At 42.7% G+C, this 15025-nt stretch overlaps 1 protein-coding gene across 6 annotated transcripts in view; it reads right to left on the reverse strand.

Moving 5' to 3' along the window:
* Positions 1-15025, reverse strand: part of GLI2 (GLI family zinc finger 2) — a 316230-nt gene that overhangs the window by 21022 nt on the left and 280183 nt on the right. For all 6 annotated transcript variants that reach the window (XM_032216322.1, XM_032216338.1, XM_032216311.1 and 3 more), the window contains 4 exons: positions 13914-14115; positions 10770-10983; positions 9171-9284; positions 3053-3184 (listed from right to left, as the gene is read on the reverse strand). In XM_032216322.1, the coding sequence (XP_032072213.1) occupies positions 3053-3184; positions 9171-9284; positions 10770-10983; positions 13914-14115 (662 nt within the window). The remainder of the gene's footprint in view (positions 1-3052; positions 3185-9170; positions 9285-10769; positions 10984-13913; positions 14116-15025) is intronic.

The raw sequence follows: 15025 nt of genomic DNA on the forward strand, positions 1-15025 counted from the left end.
GGAAGAAGGAGGAGTGAATAGAGACAAGTGCCTACAAGGTGGGAGCAAATGGCAATCCAAGCATCAGTCCAATGACACCTTAGGTGTCATTTTGTAACATATTATTACTTTGTGTAGGTCGTGATATCATGAATCAAATCACCTTTAAGGCTTCATTATAGCTGGTTACAGAGGTTATGCATGAGGCTCATGGATTTAGTATTATGTCTGAAGACCAAAGTCATTCAAAAAATGTTATGGCCAAGCAGTATAATGAACAAATAAGATCTGAGTTGAAGTGTATCACTCACTTCACTACAGTGGCATTTCTCTACAGAGGCAATAGACATCAGATAATGAAGTAATGCAAATTATGTCCACATAACATTTTGCCTCTACTGTGATTGGAGGGATACACCTTAATGTGATAATGGTCATAGACCATTGTAATGAGCAGAAGAAATGCTCACTGAGAAATAAAAGGAAGATCCATAACCAAGACAACATTCAGATAAAAGAAATCTGAGTTTGGGGCAAAACTGTAACCGGAGTAAACATTGCAGACAAAACCTTTCCTGGTTCTCATGAAGATAAGTGGGTATCTGCATGTGCGAGAGTCCATTCAGACTTGCAAGATTGTGTCACAGTAATCTTATTGTAAAACTAGTTTTTAGTTTCTTAAACAGGGTCTATCTTTAAGGGTGGATAGTTATTTCCTCAGTAGTGCCTTACAGTGTGTTCATATCATTGCCTAGTTATTGTTGAAATGTTTTTTTAAAAACAAAGTTTTAGACCAACAAAGAAATGTTAGAAAGTCTATCCTCACTAATTCAATTTTGGACAACACTGAATGATTTTTGTTTTTGGTGCCTTCGAGTCAAACTTGAGTGCTGGAGTTTTTTTGGTAAAGTTTCAAAGTTTGCTCATACTTGCTTCCTAGGGCTAAAAGACAGTGACTGGCCCAAAGTCACCCAGCTGCTTTATATCTAAGGCAGGACTAGAACTCTCTGGCTCTTGATTTCTGGCCAGTACATCTCTGGATGACTCTAGACCTTATAAACTACTAGTGGGAAAAATGCATTATTTCTTACTCCAGTGTACTCCACAAAGTGTCATAAGGACACCATTACAATGAACACAAGGTCTCAGAAGAAAGGTGAGATACCAGTCTAACAAGGAGAGCTAAGTGGTGATTAATTTAGATGTGCACCTTATACGAAGGCAGCCACTACTCAAAATTACCTAATATTTTCCCTCAAGAAAAATGTAAGACAGCATGGTATCCTTCTGCGACGACTGCGGGAGGTGGGGGTGGGAGGCACTGTTTGCAGTGGTTCTCCTCCTACCTCTCGGACAGGTCGCAGTCGGTGTTGGTCGGGGGGCAGAGATCGTCCCTGAGGCCCCTAACATACAGGGTGCCGCAGGGTTCAGTCTTATCCCCCCTACTATTTAACATATAGATGAAACCGCTGGGCGAGATCATCCGGAGGCACGGGATAAAATACCATCAATATGCGGACGATACACAACTGTATCTGTCCGCCCCGTGCCAACTCAATGAAGCGGTGGACGTGATGAACCAGGGTCTTGAGGCCGTTAAGAACTGGATGAGCACTAACAAACTGGTACTCAACCCGGACAAGACCGAGTGGCTGTTGTGTTTCCCTCCCAACAATTTGGCCGATATTCCAACACTCAGGCTGGGGGGTCAAATTTTATACCCCTCAGATAGGGTCCGTAATCTAGGAGTCCTCCTGGATCCACAGCTGACTTTTGACCATCAGTTGTCGGCTGTGACCAGGGGGGCATTTGCCCAAGTTCGCCTGGTCCGTCAGTTACGGCCCTACCTGAACCGGGAGGCTCTCGCAACAGTCACTCGAGCCCTTGTGATCTCTAGGCTGGAATAATGCAATGGGCTCTACATGGGGTTGCCCTTGAAGTGCATCCGGCGACTGCAGTTAGTCCAGAATGCAGCCGCGCGAGTGATAGTGGGCGCACCGCGGCTCGCCCACATTACACCCATCCTCCGCGAGCTGCACTGGCTACCTGTTGATCTCCGGGTGCGCTTCAGGGTATTGATGACCACCTTTAAAGCACTCCATGGTAGTGGATCTGGGTACTTGAGAGACCGCCTTCTGCCGATTACCTCCCTTCGACCGATTAGTTCGCACAGATTGGGCCTCCTCCGGATTCCATCTGCCAGTCAATGTCGACTGGCGACTACACGGAGGAGAGCCTTTTCTGTTGCAGCTCCGACCCTGTGGAACGATCTCCCCGTTGAGATTCGTACCCTCACCACCATCCAGACCTTCCGCACGGCCCTTAAGACCTGGCTCTCCCAGCAGGCCTGGGGATAAGTTCTTAAATTACCCGCCCGAGTGTTGACTGTTGAATGCAAGTTGTGTTTTATTATTTTATTTTGTTCACTCACTGTTTGTCTTTTATTATTGCACCCCCTTCCCTGTGATTGTAAGCCGCCCTGAGTCCCCTCAGGGAGAAGGGCGGCCTATAAATCTTAATAAAATGAAAAAATGAAATGAAATGAAATGAACAGTGATAGCAGGATCAAGCAGAAGCCCAGTTTCAATGGGAAGGTATTGTCACCTGTACTATCATAATGACTCTTGGGACATGCTCACCTGTTAGGCAGGACAAGGAAGCAGACATGACTGTAAGTGCCAGGAGAGCAGAGTGTCAAGCAGAAGTAGTCCTGCTTGTCTCTTCAGTGCATCTCTTCATTGCACAATCAGCACAAGACTGGATCACCCAGTAATTAGTCCACAAAGGTTTTCAGATTACAATAAAGTCCAGCAACAGATCAGTATTGATCCAAGAAGGCTGTGTGTGGTAACAATTATTCTTTCATGCTGGTTGCTGAGAAACATGGAAAACTATCCAAGACTTTCCTGCAGCTACATTTATCTGGACATTTGACTTCACTTGGCAAGGTTTCCCCATGCCCAGTTGGATCAACTTTAAAGCTTTGTAGTTTGAATTTTGACTGTGAAACTCACATGATATGATGGGAGGCTAAATCCTCAATCCAAGGGCTCTCTTTCCTAAGAACACTTACGTGGACCAGCTGCTCCTGCATATCATACTCCTTTGTACAACCTTCCCAGTGACAGTTGGTCTCATAAATAACTTCAGGCTCCTGCTTGCATTCGTCCTTATCAAGTTCTTCTTTCAAGTCTGTCAGAAGTTCCTGTAAGATATAAAATATTTTAAGTAAGATGGACTAGCTTTGCCAGAATCCTTAGTCACCCATAGATTAGCGAGCAGGTGCCATTGTGTCAAAGAAGAGAGCATTCCTGATCAGCTTAAGAAGACCTGAATTATACTTGCATGAAGAGACAAGCACCATAAAGCTGGCCAGTTGGTAGGAAATGTGAACAAATATTCCTCTTTGTATTAAAGGCACATCTTCAGCCTGGGTGATCAACAGCCATTGTGTTTCTCTATCTGTCTTCCTTAAAACCCATTTTGCTCTCAAAAATTGATATGGCCTTTTATCGCACATTTTTGTTAACAAAACTTAAGGAACAAACATTAAGCACAAAACAAGAGCTATGTTCTGCAAAGTCAAACTGTAAAGGACGGAAGCTGATAGAAATGACTTAAAATAGGACAGGTAAGGTTTTTTTTAAAAAAAATGTAGGGTTGCTTTGTATGTAAATCTGACATCAGGATATTCCCTGGAATGGTAGGGAAAGAGAAAGAGAAAGGGAGGGCCACTGGGCAAAGATGTTTAGTGGGCATGCAGGAAGATACTCCATTAAAATTTAAATCCTAAGCCAAAATGGCACTCAAGCAAACAGTGAGGAATGTAGGATGTATAAGAATTCTGCCTCTGCTTCATGGATATTTTGGTCCCAACAGAATCTATGATGGCACAAATGCAAACAAGAAGCTAAGTCTAGCCAGGGCCTGGTTTGCTCTTAAAAACCCATGGCACTATAGCAGGAAGAGTGGGCATACTTTATTTAGCATGCAAAGTGACCAGGAATAAGGGCCTTCACTTCTCTTTTTTTGAATTGTTAAAATAGCCTCCCTGCTCTTAGCAGAGCAGAGTTTTTCCCCAGGGCTTCCTAGAACAGGGGTTCCAAACCCAGAGGTGGTCCTGCCAAGTGACTATCTACTTGTCCGAACCAGTAGGAACTGGTTCGGACGAGTAGGTAGTCACTTGGCAGGACACGCACCCGAACCAGTTCTATTGGTGGCACCGTAGATGCCACCATTTTGTTTTTTGCTTCTGCGCATGTGCAGAAGCAGTTTTTTTTACTTCTGCTCATGTGTGCGTAGAACGCATCAAGCACCTGAAGCGTGTTCCTGAGTGAACCAGCAGTAAAAGAAGCCAGAACCCACCCCTGCCCCAACCCCTGGGTCAAAGCCCACTACTGGGTCATGAGCTATTTGGAACTGGGCCGTGGAAGTGGCAGATGAGTGTGTGCATTTGTGTGAGTTGCATGTCCCGGATGCTAACATGGAAACATCCCCTCCACCCTGGAAAGGTTGGGGAACTCTGTCCTAGACTACCAAAGTAATTACAATTTTTGGTTATCAGCTCTGTTGATATGAACAGAGTTAACCTAACCTAACATCACTTTCATGCCTTTCACATAATCAGGTGATCACATAATCATGAACACACTGCTGAAGGAGAAGTATCTTACAATGAGCCTGTGGTGCAGGGAACATGGAGGATATTTCGGATATTTCCATCATTCACAAAAAGAAAAGACGCAGTGGCCACTTTATACCTGAAATAAAACCAATTCAAACCCCACCCTTCACTGGTATGTAGGGAGGCCATAAGAAAAAGTGCTCTGGGCCAGAAATCTGTAGATAGGAAAATGGATGGAGTTTGGCATTTGAATTTTACACCAGTTCCAGAGACAGCCCTAAAGATAAGCACAACCAGACTATGCCTATTTGCAAAAGGTCACACTGTAGCTAAGGTATTGGACAAATCTAGTGAAAGATCCTGCAGCTTAAATAAATCATGTGCGTCCTAACTCTCCAGATCCACCTCCAGCCTGCAAATCTTTCAAGAGGAGAGTGATCCCATCCAGAACTGATCAAATACAAGAGAGTATAATACAACGATATGATATGTTTGATAACATATGAGATGGAATATAGGATGCCCAATTGAAGAGAATGAAAAGCACAATTTGAAAACAATGTGCCGACATCTGAAACAGAATTCCAGTGTTCTCCAGAAAAAGCACATGGAGAAAAATTATTCTTTCATCGCTTCAACATTTCATGGCACAAGCAAAAGAAATCAGTGCAATTTTCAAGAAAGACTTCAAACATAACACAAGCGTATGGTGCATATGCTTTTTGGGAGGACTTGTCCAGCATCAATAAAAGGGGGTGACAGAAACTGTGCATTCTATGCTTAGGCAGCCTGTGACTTGGATGCTGCTGCGTGTCACCCTGAACCAACAAAAGGAGTTGCACAGGTCAACACCCACCACCTTCAGTAGGTCCCTGGAGAAACCCTCCAGGTTTTCCTGTTTGCTTCCATAATCCCTGGGATGAGAGAGAGAGAGAGAGGAAGGGAGGGAGGGAGAGGGAGAGAGAGGTGGATGGGAATGGGTGTCACTGCTGGGTGTGCATGTGAGCATGTTTCAGCTCCCAACTGCAGGCAGCCCACCTATGTTTAAAAGAAATCTGACAGAAGTTTGTCCAGCGTTGTGGTTAATTACACTTTATTTACTTAAAACATTTATGTAACTGCCCATCTTATAACCAATTGTGGGCAGCTCCCAACCAAAAGTAAAAATAACATAAACACTATAATAAAACGATAGAACTAAGCATAGAATCCTATGATAGTCTTTTACTCTTTATTTCTCCAGCTTGTATTTGAAAGAACTGACAATTCAAACTCCTTAAAAAAAAGATTCTCCCCAGAAAGATCAGTTTTATCAAAGATGCAATTAAAAAATGACTCTTCCAGACTAGGCTGTTTTCCAGTTCTGATGAAAAGGTTAAGCATAATGCAGTCTTTAGTCCTAAATTTTCCAGTGTTCCTACAATGCTGCTTTTATTTTTATTATGCCCATACAGGGCTTCGAATACATTGATATAAAAGCATCCATAATCCTACTTGGCATCCAATCCTTTCAATATTAATTGGTTTTCAGAACTTGCTGTGGATTGCCTCTATGTGCAACACTTTGTTCATTAATAGTCAAACTGAATCAATAAGAGGCCTGTTTTATTATTTTATTCTTTAGGTCCTCTTGGTGATTTCTTGTCACAACTCTAAATTTTATACAATTCTTTAAAGGCTGTGGATAGTGAGATTGGATTAATTAGTCAAAACCACCCACTGTTGATTGCTTATTATAAAATGCTGGGGAAAACCCAGACTACTTATATATCAATCATTTCTATAAATCACCCTAAATTTTGACAAGTTAGGGTAGCACAGAGGCAAACAGTTAGTCAAGGAATAGCAAGTTAGTCAAGGAGTAGCAAGTACACATTGTAATGCATTGGGATGGGTGCTGGCCAAAATTGTCCAGTATTAATGGACCAAGAGTGCCTGTAGGAGGGCATGTCAAAAGAACCAAGACATGGATTGTGATAGAAGCCCTGTCTTTTTTTTACATAGGTCATCTCCTTTCTTTCACTAAAGAGTGTTGTACATTCAAAATGGCCAATACTTTTAGAGCATAGTTGGGCTGTTGATGAAAATGCAGTGCTGAAAGATTTGCCATCTTTTACACATAGCTTTCTGTTCTAAGAGCATAGTAGCTTATATTGAACAAGTACACCAGGAGCACAACAATACTCATATTTTGAAAGAATGCCCCTAACATGCTGCAGAAAACCTAGTATACCTTGACAGAAGGTTACACATTCTTGTGTTATGTTTTTGTGTTGCTGTTTGCAATGCTGACAATAAACTGAGGCTGTGATTCTACACTTCCAAAAAAGTTGAATTCATCTGAAATCAACTTAGGTCTATATTACAGAATGACACAAAGGTACACAAAAAGGTACACAGAATTACACAAAGGTACACAAAAAGGTACACATAAAAGAAATTTAACTAATTGGGACTTTCTAGGAAATGGGCTTTGGTGGAACATATGTATGTGTGCAAATACGTCACATAGAAATACTACAGAGGACCTGGAAAATGTGAAGAAATCCATGCTTAGCAACAGATGCCAATTCCCAGAATCAGGATTTCCAATGGCAGATGGAATTACTGCAACTTGGATGCCCCTTACATTCCTTTACAAACTCTTTTTCCCTGAGAGAAAGGAAATCCTCTTTTCCCGTCTCTGGGCCCATCTCTTGGCGTAAAGCAGCTATCTGATTTGATTATGTTGTTGTTTCAGATCCTGTGTTGTTTTGCTGTCTTTGTATGCCGAGCAGTTCCCAAACCAAATGCTCTAGAGAGATGTCTTTTTGCCCTAATTGTGCTGACTACAGCATATTTATCTTTCCCAGATATGCTATCTTCATCAATTTTACCAGCCCCCTGATGATTGCACATGTTGCTGTCCCCATGCATCATGCCAAAACCCGCTTCTGAACTGGAACTGAAAGAGAAATTTGTCATAAACTCTTCTGTTGGCTTGACAATAGCAAGCCTCATATTTCATGAAAATGAAGTGCCTAGAGCACTTCCAATAGTTTACAGTTGTGATAAAGAACCGTCAGAGAGTGTGTCAGCCATTAAGCAGCCTGGAACTCAGCAGTTCTGATAAGGACACATAAACTGGTGGGCCTTTCCGGGTGTCAAATATTGTGTCACTGGGGTAAAGGATGCTGCTCTCAGCAATTGCTTCCTGAAGAGGAACAAGTCGCTTATTGGGAGCTTCCTATTGTGACACCAGTTCTTCTTGTCATCTATCTTTGCTCTCCGATACTATTATCACTCGCTTGGCGAGTCAGAAGTGTCAAACATCTTTTTTCCGGTTGCTTAGATGCAGTGTGACATGTCTGTTAAAAAAAAATGCCATGACCCAAGGACTCCCAACATGTTCCTTTCCAATCACTCATAGAAATCTGCAATCATGTTGAAATGTGCAGAAGAAGATCACTGATCTTGAAACATTCCCACTGACACAGTTTGTTGAGAATTGCAAATTTGCTAAATTCAGATCACTGAATCCTGTACTTTAGAATGAAATTGTACTTGAAATTCTTGAGACTGCAACCCTGAACACTCATTATAGGGAGTGTGCCTATTTAACACCAAAAAAAGAATATAATTTGTATGGCAACAATCTTTGCAGTAAACAATTTCAAATAATTTTAGGTGAAACAGAGCCAGCACCTAGAACAGGGGTGTCAATCAGAGGGGGGTTGCCACCAGTGAACTGGTAGTGGAAATTGCGACTGGGTCACCAAACCGGTAGGGACGGCAGGCTTGCCACGCCCCTGAACTGATGTTTTTGGGGGCATTTTTAATTTTTTACACATGTGCAGACCTATTTATAGGCAACTATGCAGACGTGCAGTGAAGCAAAGTGCGCACACACTGAACTGGCAGTAACGCCAGCAGCAAACCACCTCTGGTGTCAATCAATTTCATTGAGGGCCACATCAGGGTTGTATTTGACCTCGAGGGGGCTGGGGTGGGTGCGGCCAGGGTGAGCATGGCCAGCTCAATGTCACTCATGTCAGGGGTACTTGTGGTGGCACAAGTACTCTGCCAGTGAAAAAGTGCTCCCGAGCTCTGTTTTCAGCTGAAATGGCCTCCTGCAACCCTCTGCCAGCAAAGGGGGGTTTGGGGTGGTGGTGGAGCTGTAGCTGCTGCAGCCAGAGAGTGTTTGCGGTAGCGCCTCCTGGTTTTATTTTATCAATTTTTAGTACTCCAATTGGATCTTTTTTTATTTAACTTTACCAGCAAAAACAGAGCTTGGGAGGGCCAGCTGGCAGAGGCACCAAGGGCCGGTCCTTCACTGTTTCCAGGGTGGCCCCACAGACCAGATCTAAGCACCCTGGGTTTGAGTTTGACACCCCTTACCTAGAAGAACACTTCCCAATTCCAGTATGGCTCCATCACTTAATGCATTTCAAAGACAATGTACATCCCACACTTGAGGTTGCTGCCTTCTTCCTCACTGAAAATTCATAATTTGCTCAAATAGTTGTGGATTACAAAATTTTAGCCAATCAGTCCAAGCACTGAATGAAGTCTTTCCTTTAAGAGTTACCTGAGTCGGTGGAGAAGCTGGTGGTAGAATCTCTGTTTCAGTCTTGACTTTACTGCGTTTATGAATTACCGGATTGACTGTGCTGCTAACGGCCGATTCACTGCTTTGCTTGTTCTAGTAAGGCAAAAATAAAATGGAGATGAATTAAGTGGCCATGAATAAATGCAGCATTGTGGCATTGTAATTGACTGAAATTGGTCAGTGTCAGATGACTGATAAGCAGCTGCTGTACATAAAGATGAAAATGAATCCCGGAAACAAAAATATGGATGGGGTTTTCTCCCTTAAAATCTGCTTGCATTTTCCAAATACTATTATGCTCATTGAAATACCCCTTGTAATGTATTTCAGCCAGAAATGTACAGTATTATTGTTTGTCTATGATGGACAAATTACATTATTATTTTCTAAGGTAGCAGAAACAACCTGCAGCCCCAGGGTCAGAAGGGATCACTTAAGATTATGGGCCTGGCCCCTCAGAGATCTCCAATGCTGTTGATAAATGTTACATTTTAACACATCAGTAAAGGAAAATTATTATTCATGTTGGCAACAATTCTGTGAATTGTGTTTGAAATTAAATCAAATTATCATCTAAGTGTATTCATTTTGGAGTTTCAGCACAAAACATCACAATCAAATGCCAACTTTGGCCAACATATATTATGTTCCCCTAATTTATGGTTCAGGATAGACCTGCTACTGAGGAACAAATCTTCATCTCCATTAAAAAGAAACCCTTTGGATAGTAAACATTTTGCAGTGTTATTTGTCACATCCCACTGCTGATGACCATGCAACACAATTGCTTGAACTAGCTGCTTCAATATGAATTGGAAAACTGTATGGATTTCACCCAAGCTGGGGACTTCAGTTTACTTTAACTGATTCATCTGCAGATTGGGGACAAATAGCTGTATTCTTTCCAAATAGATACATTCAGCCCTCACTTACCAACTAGAAGGCACTATGTCATCAGAATGATATCTGATTAAGGGCAAATACACATGTAAAGTTAATCTTGTACCAATGCGGCTGCTTCACAATCTGAGTACCAGTTCATTTCATGGCTGATCACTGTAGTCCATCAGCATTCACTGCTGGAGAAGCACGAGGACTGAGGCACAGTTGGCCAAGGGTAAGACAGGGTAAGAGCACTCTATGAGGACCAGAACTGGGAAGACTTGTGATCATCATCACCTTTTAATGACTCTGTAGTCCCTTGCGGGGTGGAGTCTAAGCAACTGAATGCAGCTAGCAGAGTATTTTAATGGCCAGATGTCCTTCCTGCCACTAATGCGGAGTTTCGTTCAGCAGATATATTCTCAGTATGCCCAGAGAGAGAAATACAGTATCTGCCCCTACCTAGGATCAAACTCACAGCCTCCGGATTGTGAGGCAAGAGCTCCACTGCTAGGCCACCACACCCCTCTGTAAGTGGGAAGACTTGGGATGCCAATGATTTAACATGAAAAGCTAGGGTTGTGATGAGTGAAAGTGACAGGGGCAGTTGAAAAGGTTAATGCTAAGAGACTCACCTAGGCTTTGCGAAAGTGCTTTCCATAAAACCACCTGAAACCCTTCTGATGAGGATCCTACCTGGTTGGACTCAGGGATGCAGTTGCTACTGTTGCTGATCTGAGCAGGAGAAGAGTTGACCGAGATGACAGCTACATGTTGCCGGGCAGGGAAAGTTGGAGATGGCTGTAGAAAAGGAGGGGTATGTCCAAATGCTGAGCTCAGGCCTCTTTGCTGGTTCAGAATTTGTTGGTATGTCACTGGGTTGATTGGATGAGGGAAGGTAAAGGCAGGACTGGAGAGAAGGGAGAAAGACCAAACTGGATTGGTGGAGCCTTTAACAATTACAACAAATTATTGAAGTTTGCTAAGGGCTGTTGCTGACTTGAAGTCAGCCTGACTGGGCTACTTCCTCCTCCTCAAGATAACAGGCTGTCCCATGGACCTGTCTTCTGAATCTTAAAATCTTTGCTTGTAAAATATGCAGAACTAACCAGGATGAATTGGAACCCTAATGAACAATAACTTTAGATCATTACATTTCCTTTTGGTGCATTCTGGATTTTCCAAGGAATCCCCCTAAGGCAGCGATGGCGAACCTTTTTTGGCTCATGTGCCATAAGGGGGGAAGCGCAGGGGGATTGTGTATGGGTGCGCCGCACCCATAATGCAAAGTGCAATCCCCCAGTGCGCATGCGCACATGAAAGGTGCTCTCCCCCATTTTTGCATGCTTTTTTCGCCCTCCCCAGGCTCCAGAGGCTTTATAGAAGCCTGGGGAGGGCGAAAACAGACCCACGCCCCCCACCCAGAGGCTTCAGGGACCTTCAGGAGGCTTCCCTGAAACCTCTGGAGGGCAAAAAATGACCCTATGAGCAAACCGGAAGTCACTTCCGGTTTACTCGTAGGGCCGGTTTAAGCCCTCCAGAGGCTTCAGGGAAGACTTCTGAAGGTCCCTGAAGCCTCTGGAGAGCTTAAACCGATCCTATGAGCAAATTGGAAGTCACTTCCAGTTTGCTCATAGGGTCGTTTTTAGTCCTCCGGAGGCTTCAGGGAAGCCTTCTGAAGGTCCCTGAAGCCTCTGGAGGGCTTAAAGTGACCCTACGAGCAAACTGGAAGTCTGTTCCTGAACTTCCAGTTTGCCCTTAGGGCTGGGTTGTTTTTTGTTTTTTTTTGCATGCTCTGGAGGCTTCAGGGAAGTTCCTGAAGCCTCCGGAGGGCCTCCGGGGAGGGGGAGGCTCTTTTTGCCCTCCCCGGGCTCCTATAAAGCCTTTGGAGCCTGGGGAGGGCACAAAATGGCTTTAAAAAAGGCCTTGCGTGCCCTGACAAGTGGCTCCGCGTGCCATAGGTTCACCATTCCGGCCCTAAGGCAATTTCCCTTGACTTTATCCTTTTGTTTTGTTTTGTTTTCTGAGACTTAACAAGCTCACTGGAACTGGCCTTTGTTAGTTGCATATTATCTCTTTGCTGACCATGAATTACACATGGTCAGTCCAAGATTATCAGAAGATCATTGATGAGCACTAGAGATTTTTTGGGGAGCCATGTATTCAAGGTCAATATTTCTATTGAGATATTGTGTACTGTTTCCTATAGTTTTCTGGCATTCAGTGGCCTTGCTGCTTCTGCTATTTGAATCCTTCAAGGGAGGAATTGTACATGTGGAAATTACTGCTTACTATAAATTAGAAATGTGATTAATGGACATGTAAACCCCCTAGATCTACCAAAGAAAGTACAAGAATGTGCTGACGCTTAAAAAGAATTTTTACTCATACCACCAGGAAGTGTGTCTCATTTTAATAATTATTTTTTATTACTGGTTCATCTAAGGGTTGACACACTTATAAATAATCAGAGAAAATAATTTAAATAACATTGCTCAGTTGTTGATAACTTGGGTAAATAGATACAAACTTTAAATAATTGTTTACAATTGACAGTGATGCACAGTTTCTGAAGAACATAAAATAATCCACTTGAGGCCTGCTCACTTTCAACGTAATGGAAAAAGAACATACCTCTCTCTGTTTCTGAAATCAGGGAATAGCTTCATCTCTGTATGCCAATAAAAGCCTTTGGAATCAGTTTGCAAACAAGACATCTGCACAAGTTCCATTTGAAAAAAACATTGGTTTTAATAACCAAACAAATATGACTGAACGTGAGAGAATGAGGCTGTTTATTCTGGGCCTGTTGCTTTAACTGTAGAGAAGTCATAGGCAGTTTATAATCTCTGGGCCACTACCTGCTCCTTGGTTAATACAATACAATAGCAGAGTTGGAAGGGACCTTGGAGGTCTTCTAGTCCAGCCCCCTGCCTAGGCAGGAAAACCTATACCGTTTCAGACAAATGGCTATCCAACATCTTCTTAAAGACTTCCAGTGTTGGGGCATTCACAACTTCTGGAGGCAAGCTGTTCCACTGATTAATTGTTCTAACTGTCAGGAAATTTCTCCTCAGATCTAAGTTGCTTCTCTCTTTGATTAGTTTCCACCCATTGCTTCTTGTTCTACCCTCAGGTGCCTTGGAAGATAGTTTGACTCCCTCTTCTTTGTGGCAACCCCTGAGATATTGGAACACTGCTATCATGTCTCCCCTAGTCCTTCTTTCTATTAAACTAGACATACCCAGTTCTTGCAACCGTTCTTCATATGTTTTAGCCTCCAGTCCACTAATCATCTTTGTTGCTCTTCTCTGCACTTTTTCTAGAGTCTCCACATCTTTTCTACATCGTGGTGACTAAAACTGAATGCAGTATTCCAAGTGTGGCCTTACCAAGGCATTATAAAGTGGTTGTCCTGATTCAAAATTAAATATGGCTTTTCTCCTACCAATGGGGGGGGGGGGAGTTAAGTGTTTTGACAAGCCTGGCAGTCCCATCTCATGCTTTGGAAGGCAGGTAGACAGGGCCCTCTTTGGGCTGTTTATGATGCAGTCGACTGATCTCCCCTAAGGCCATCAAAGGCCTGCTAGACTGCTCCCTCCTAGGCCATGCATGCAATGCAACTGCATTGGTTTTATTTTGAAGGCAATTGCTATTTTTCTCTTCAAAAGAGAAAATGTGCCACAGTATGCACCTATTGGTCCAGTTCTCCACAAGAATCCTAGTTTGGCCTCTTGGGGAAAATGAAAATGAATTCCCAATTCCTGCTGTAGATAAGGATTGTGCCAGAAACTGAAAAGTTGAGTATTTCATTGCCTGAGATATTTCATCTTCCCTTACCTTATTGCTCCTGCTGATAAATGGCCGTATGAGCCACTAGCGGCCGAACTACTTCTGGAATTATTGATATAAGCAACCAGGGAATTGGGTGAAGTCCGAATCATGGTCTGGAGATCAATGCTGGCATCAGACAAGGGGGATATAGAAAGAGCTCGCTTCCTGCTGAGTCTTGGCGTTACTCTGGGGCTGGAGAATCTTGACACTGTGTGAAATGAAAATAAGGAGAGATGGCATCGGTCCAGAATAAAAGAAGCTGGTTTTCAATCTTTAAAAAAAATATTTCAACACAATTAAAGTAATTTGAAATCAAATACAGGTAGCCCTTGAATTACAACAGTTCATTTAGTGACCATTCAAAGTTACAACGGCCCTGAAAAATGTGACCTATGACTGTTTTTCATAGTTATGACCTTTGCAGTCTTCCCGTGATCATGTGATCAAAATTCCGATGCTTGGCAACCTGTTCATATTTATGACCTTTGCTGTGTCTGAGGATCTTTATGATCTCCTTTTGCAACCTTCTGATAAGCAAAGTCAATGGGGAAGCCAGAATCACTTAACAACCGGGTTACTAACTACAGTGTCAAGAAAAGTCGTAAAATGGGGCACAACTCACTTAACAAATATCTCACTTAACGACAGAAATTTGGGGCTCAATTGTGTTCGTAAATCAAAAATTAACCTGTACATTTACAGTGTGGATGATGTTTATATATGGTCAGTAAGACCATATATAAACATAATTTTATCTATGGGCATTCAGAATGATAACCTCTGCTGTTATTACATAAGTGACCACAACCAACTCCTGATCTTGGATGGAAGAAAGAGAAGAATAGAATGCTACTATCTAATGCTCTCTATGCTATGAAATAGAAACATTTCCAAGGAATCCTGTTAAGGTTGTCTGCAGGGAACAGTCAAAAAAATGCTCAAAAAACTCAAGACTGTGACCACAAACATGTTACTGTGGCCCAGTTGTGGGTTTCAATTATTTTAGAACCTATTCTCTAGGTGTGGCCTATTTTGTGGCTTGGCAGTCATGTAACTGGGTGGGAGTGGTCAACTTGTAAAATGTGGTGAAACTCATTAATGCTCTTGCTTAGCAACCA

Source organism: Thamnophis elegans, chromosome 1, assembly GCF_009769535.1.
Source record: "Thamnophis elegans isolate rThaEle1 chromosome 1, rThaEle1.pri, whole genome shotgun sequence".
NCBI lineage: Eukaryota > Metazoa > Chordata > Lepidosauria > Squamata > Colubridae > Thamnophis > Thamnophis elegans.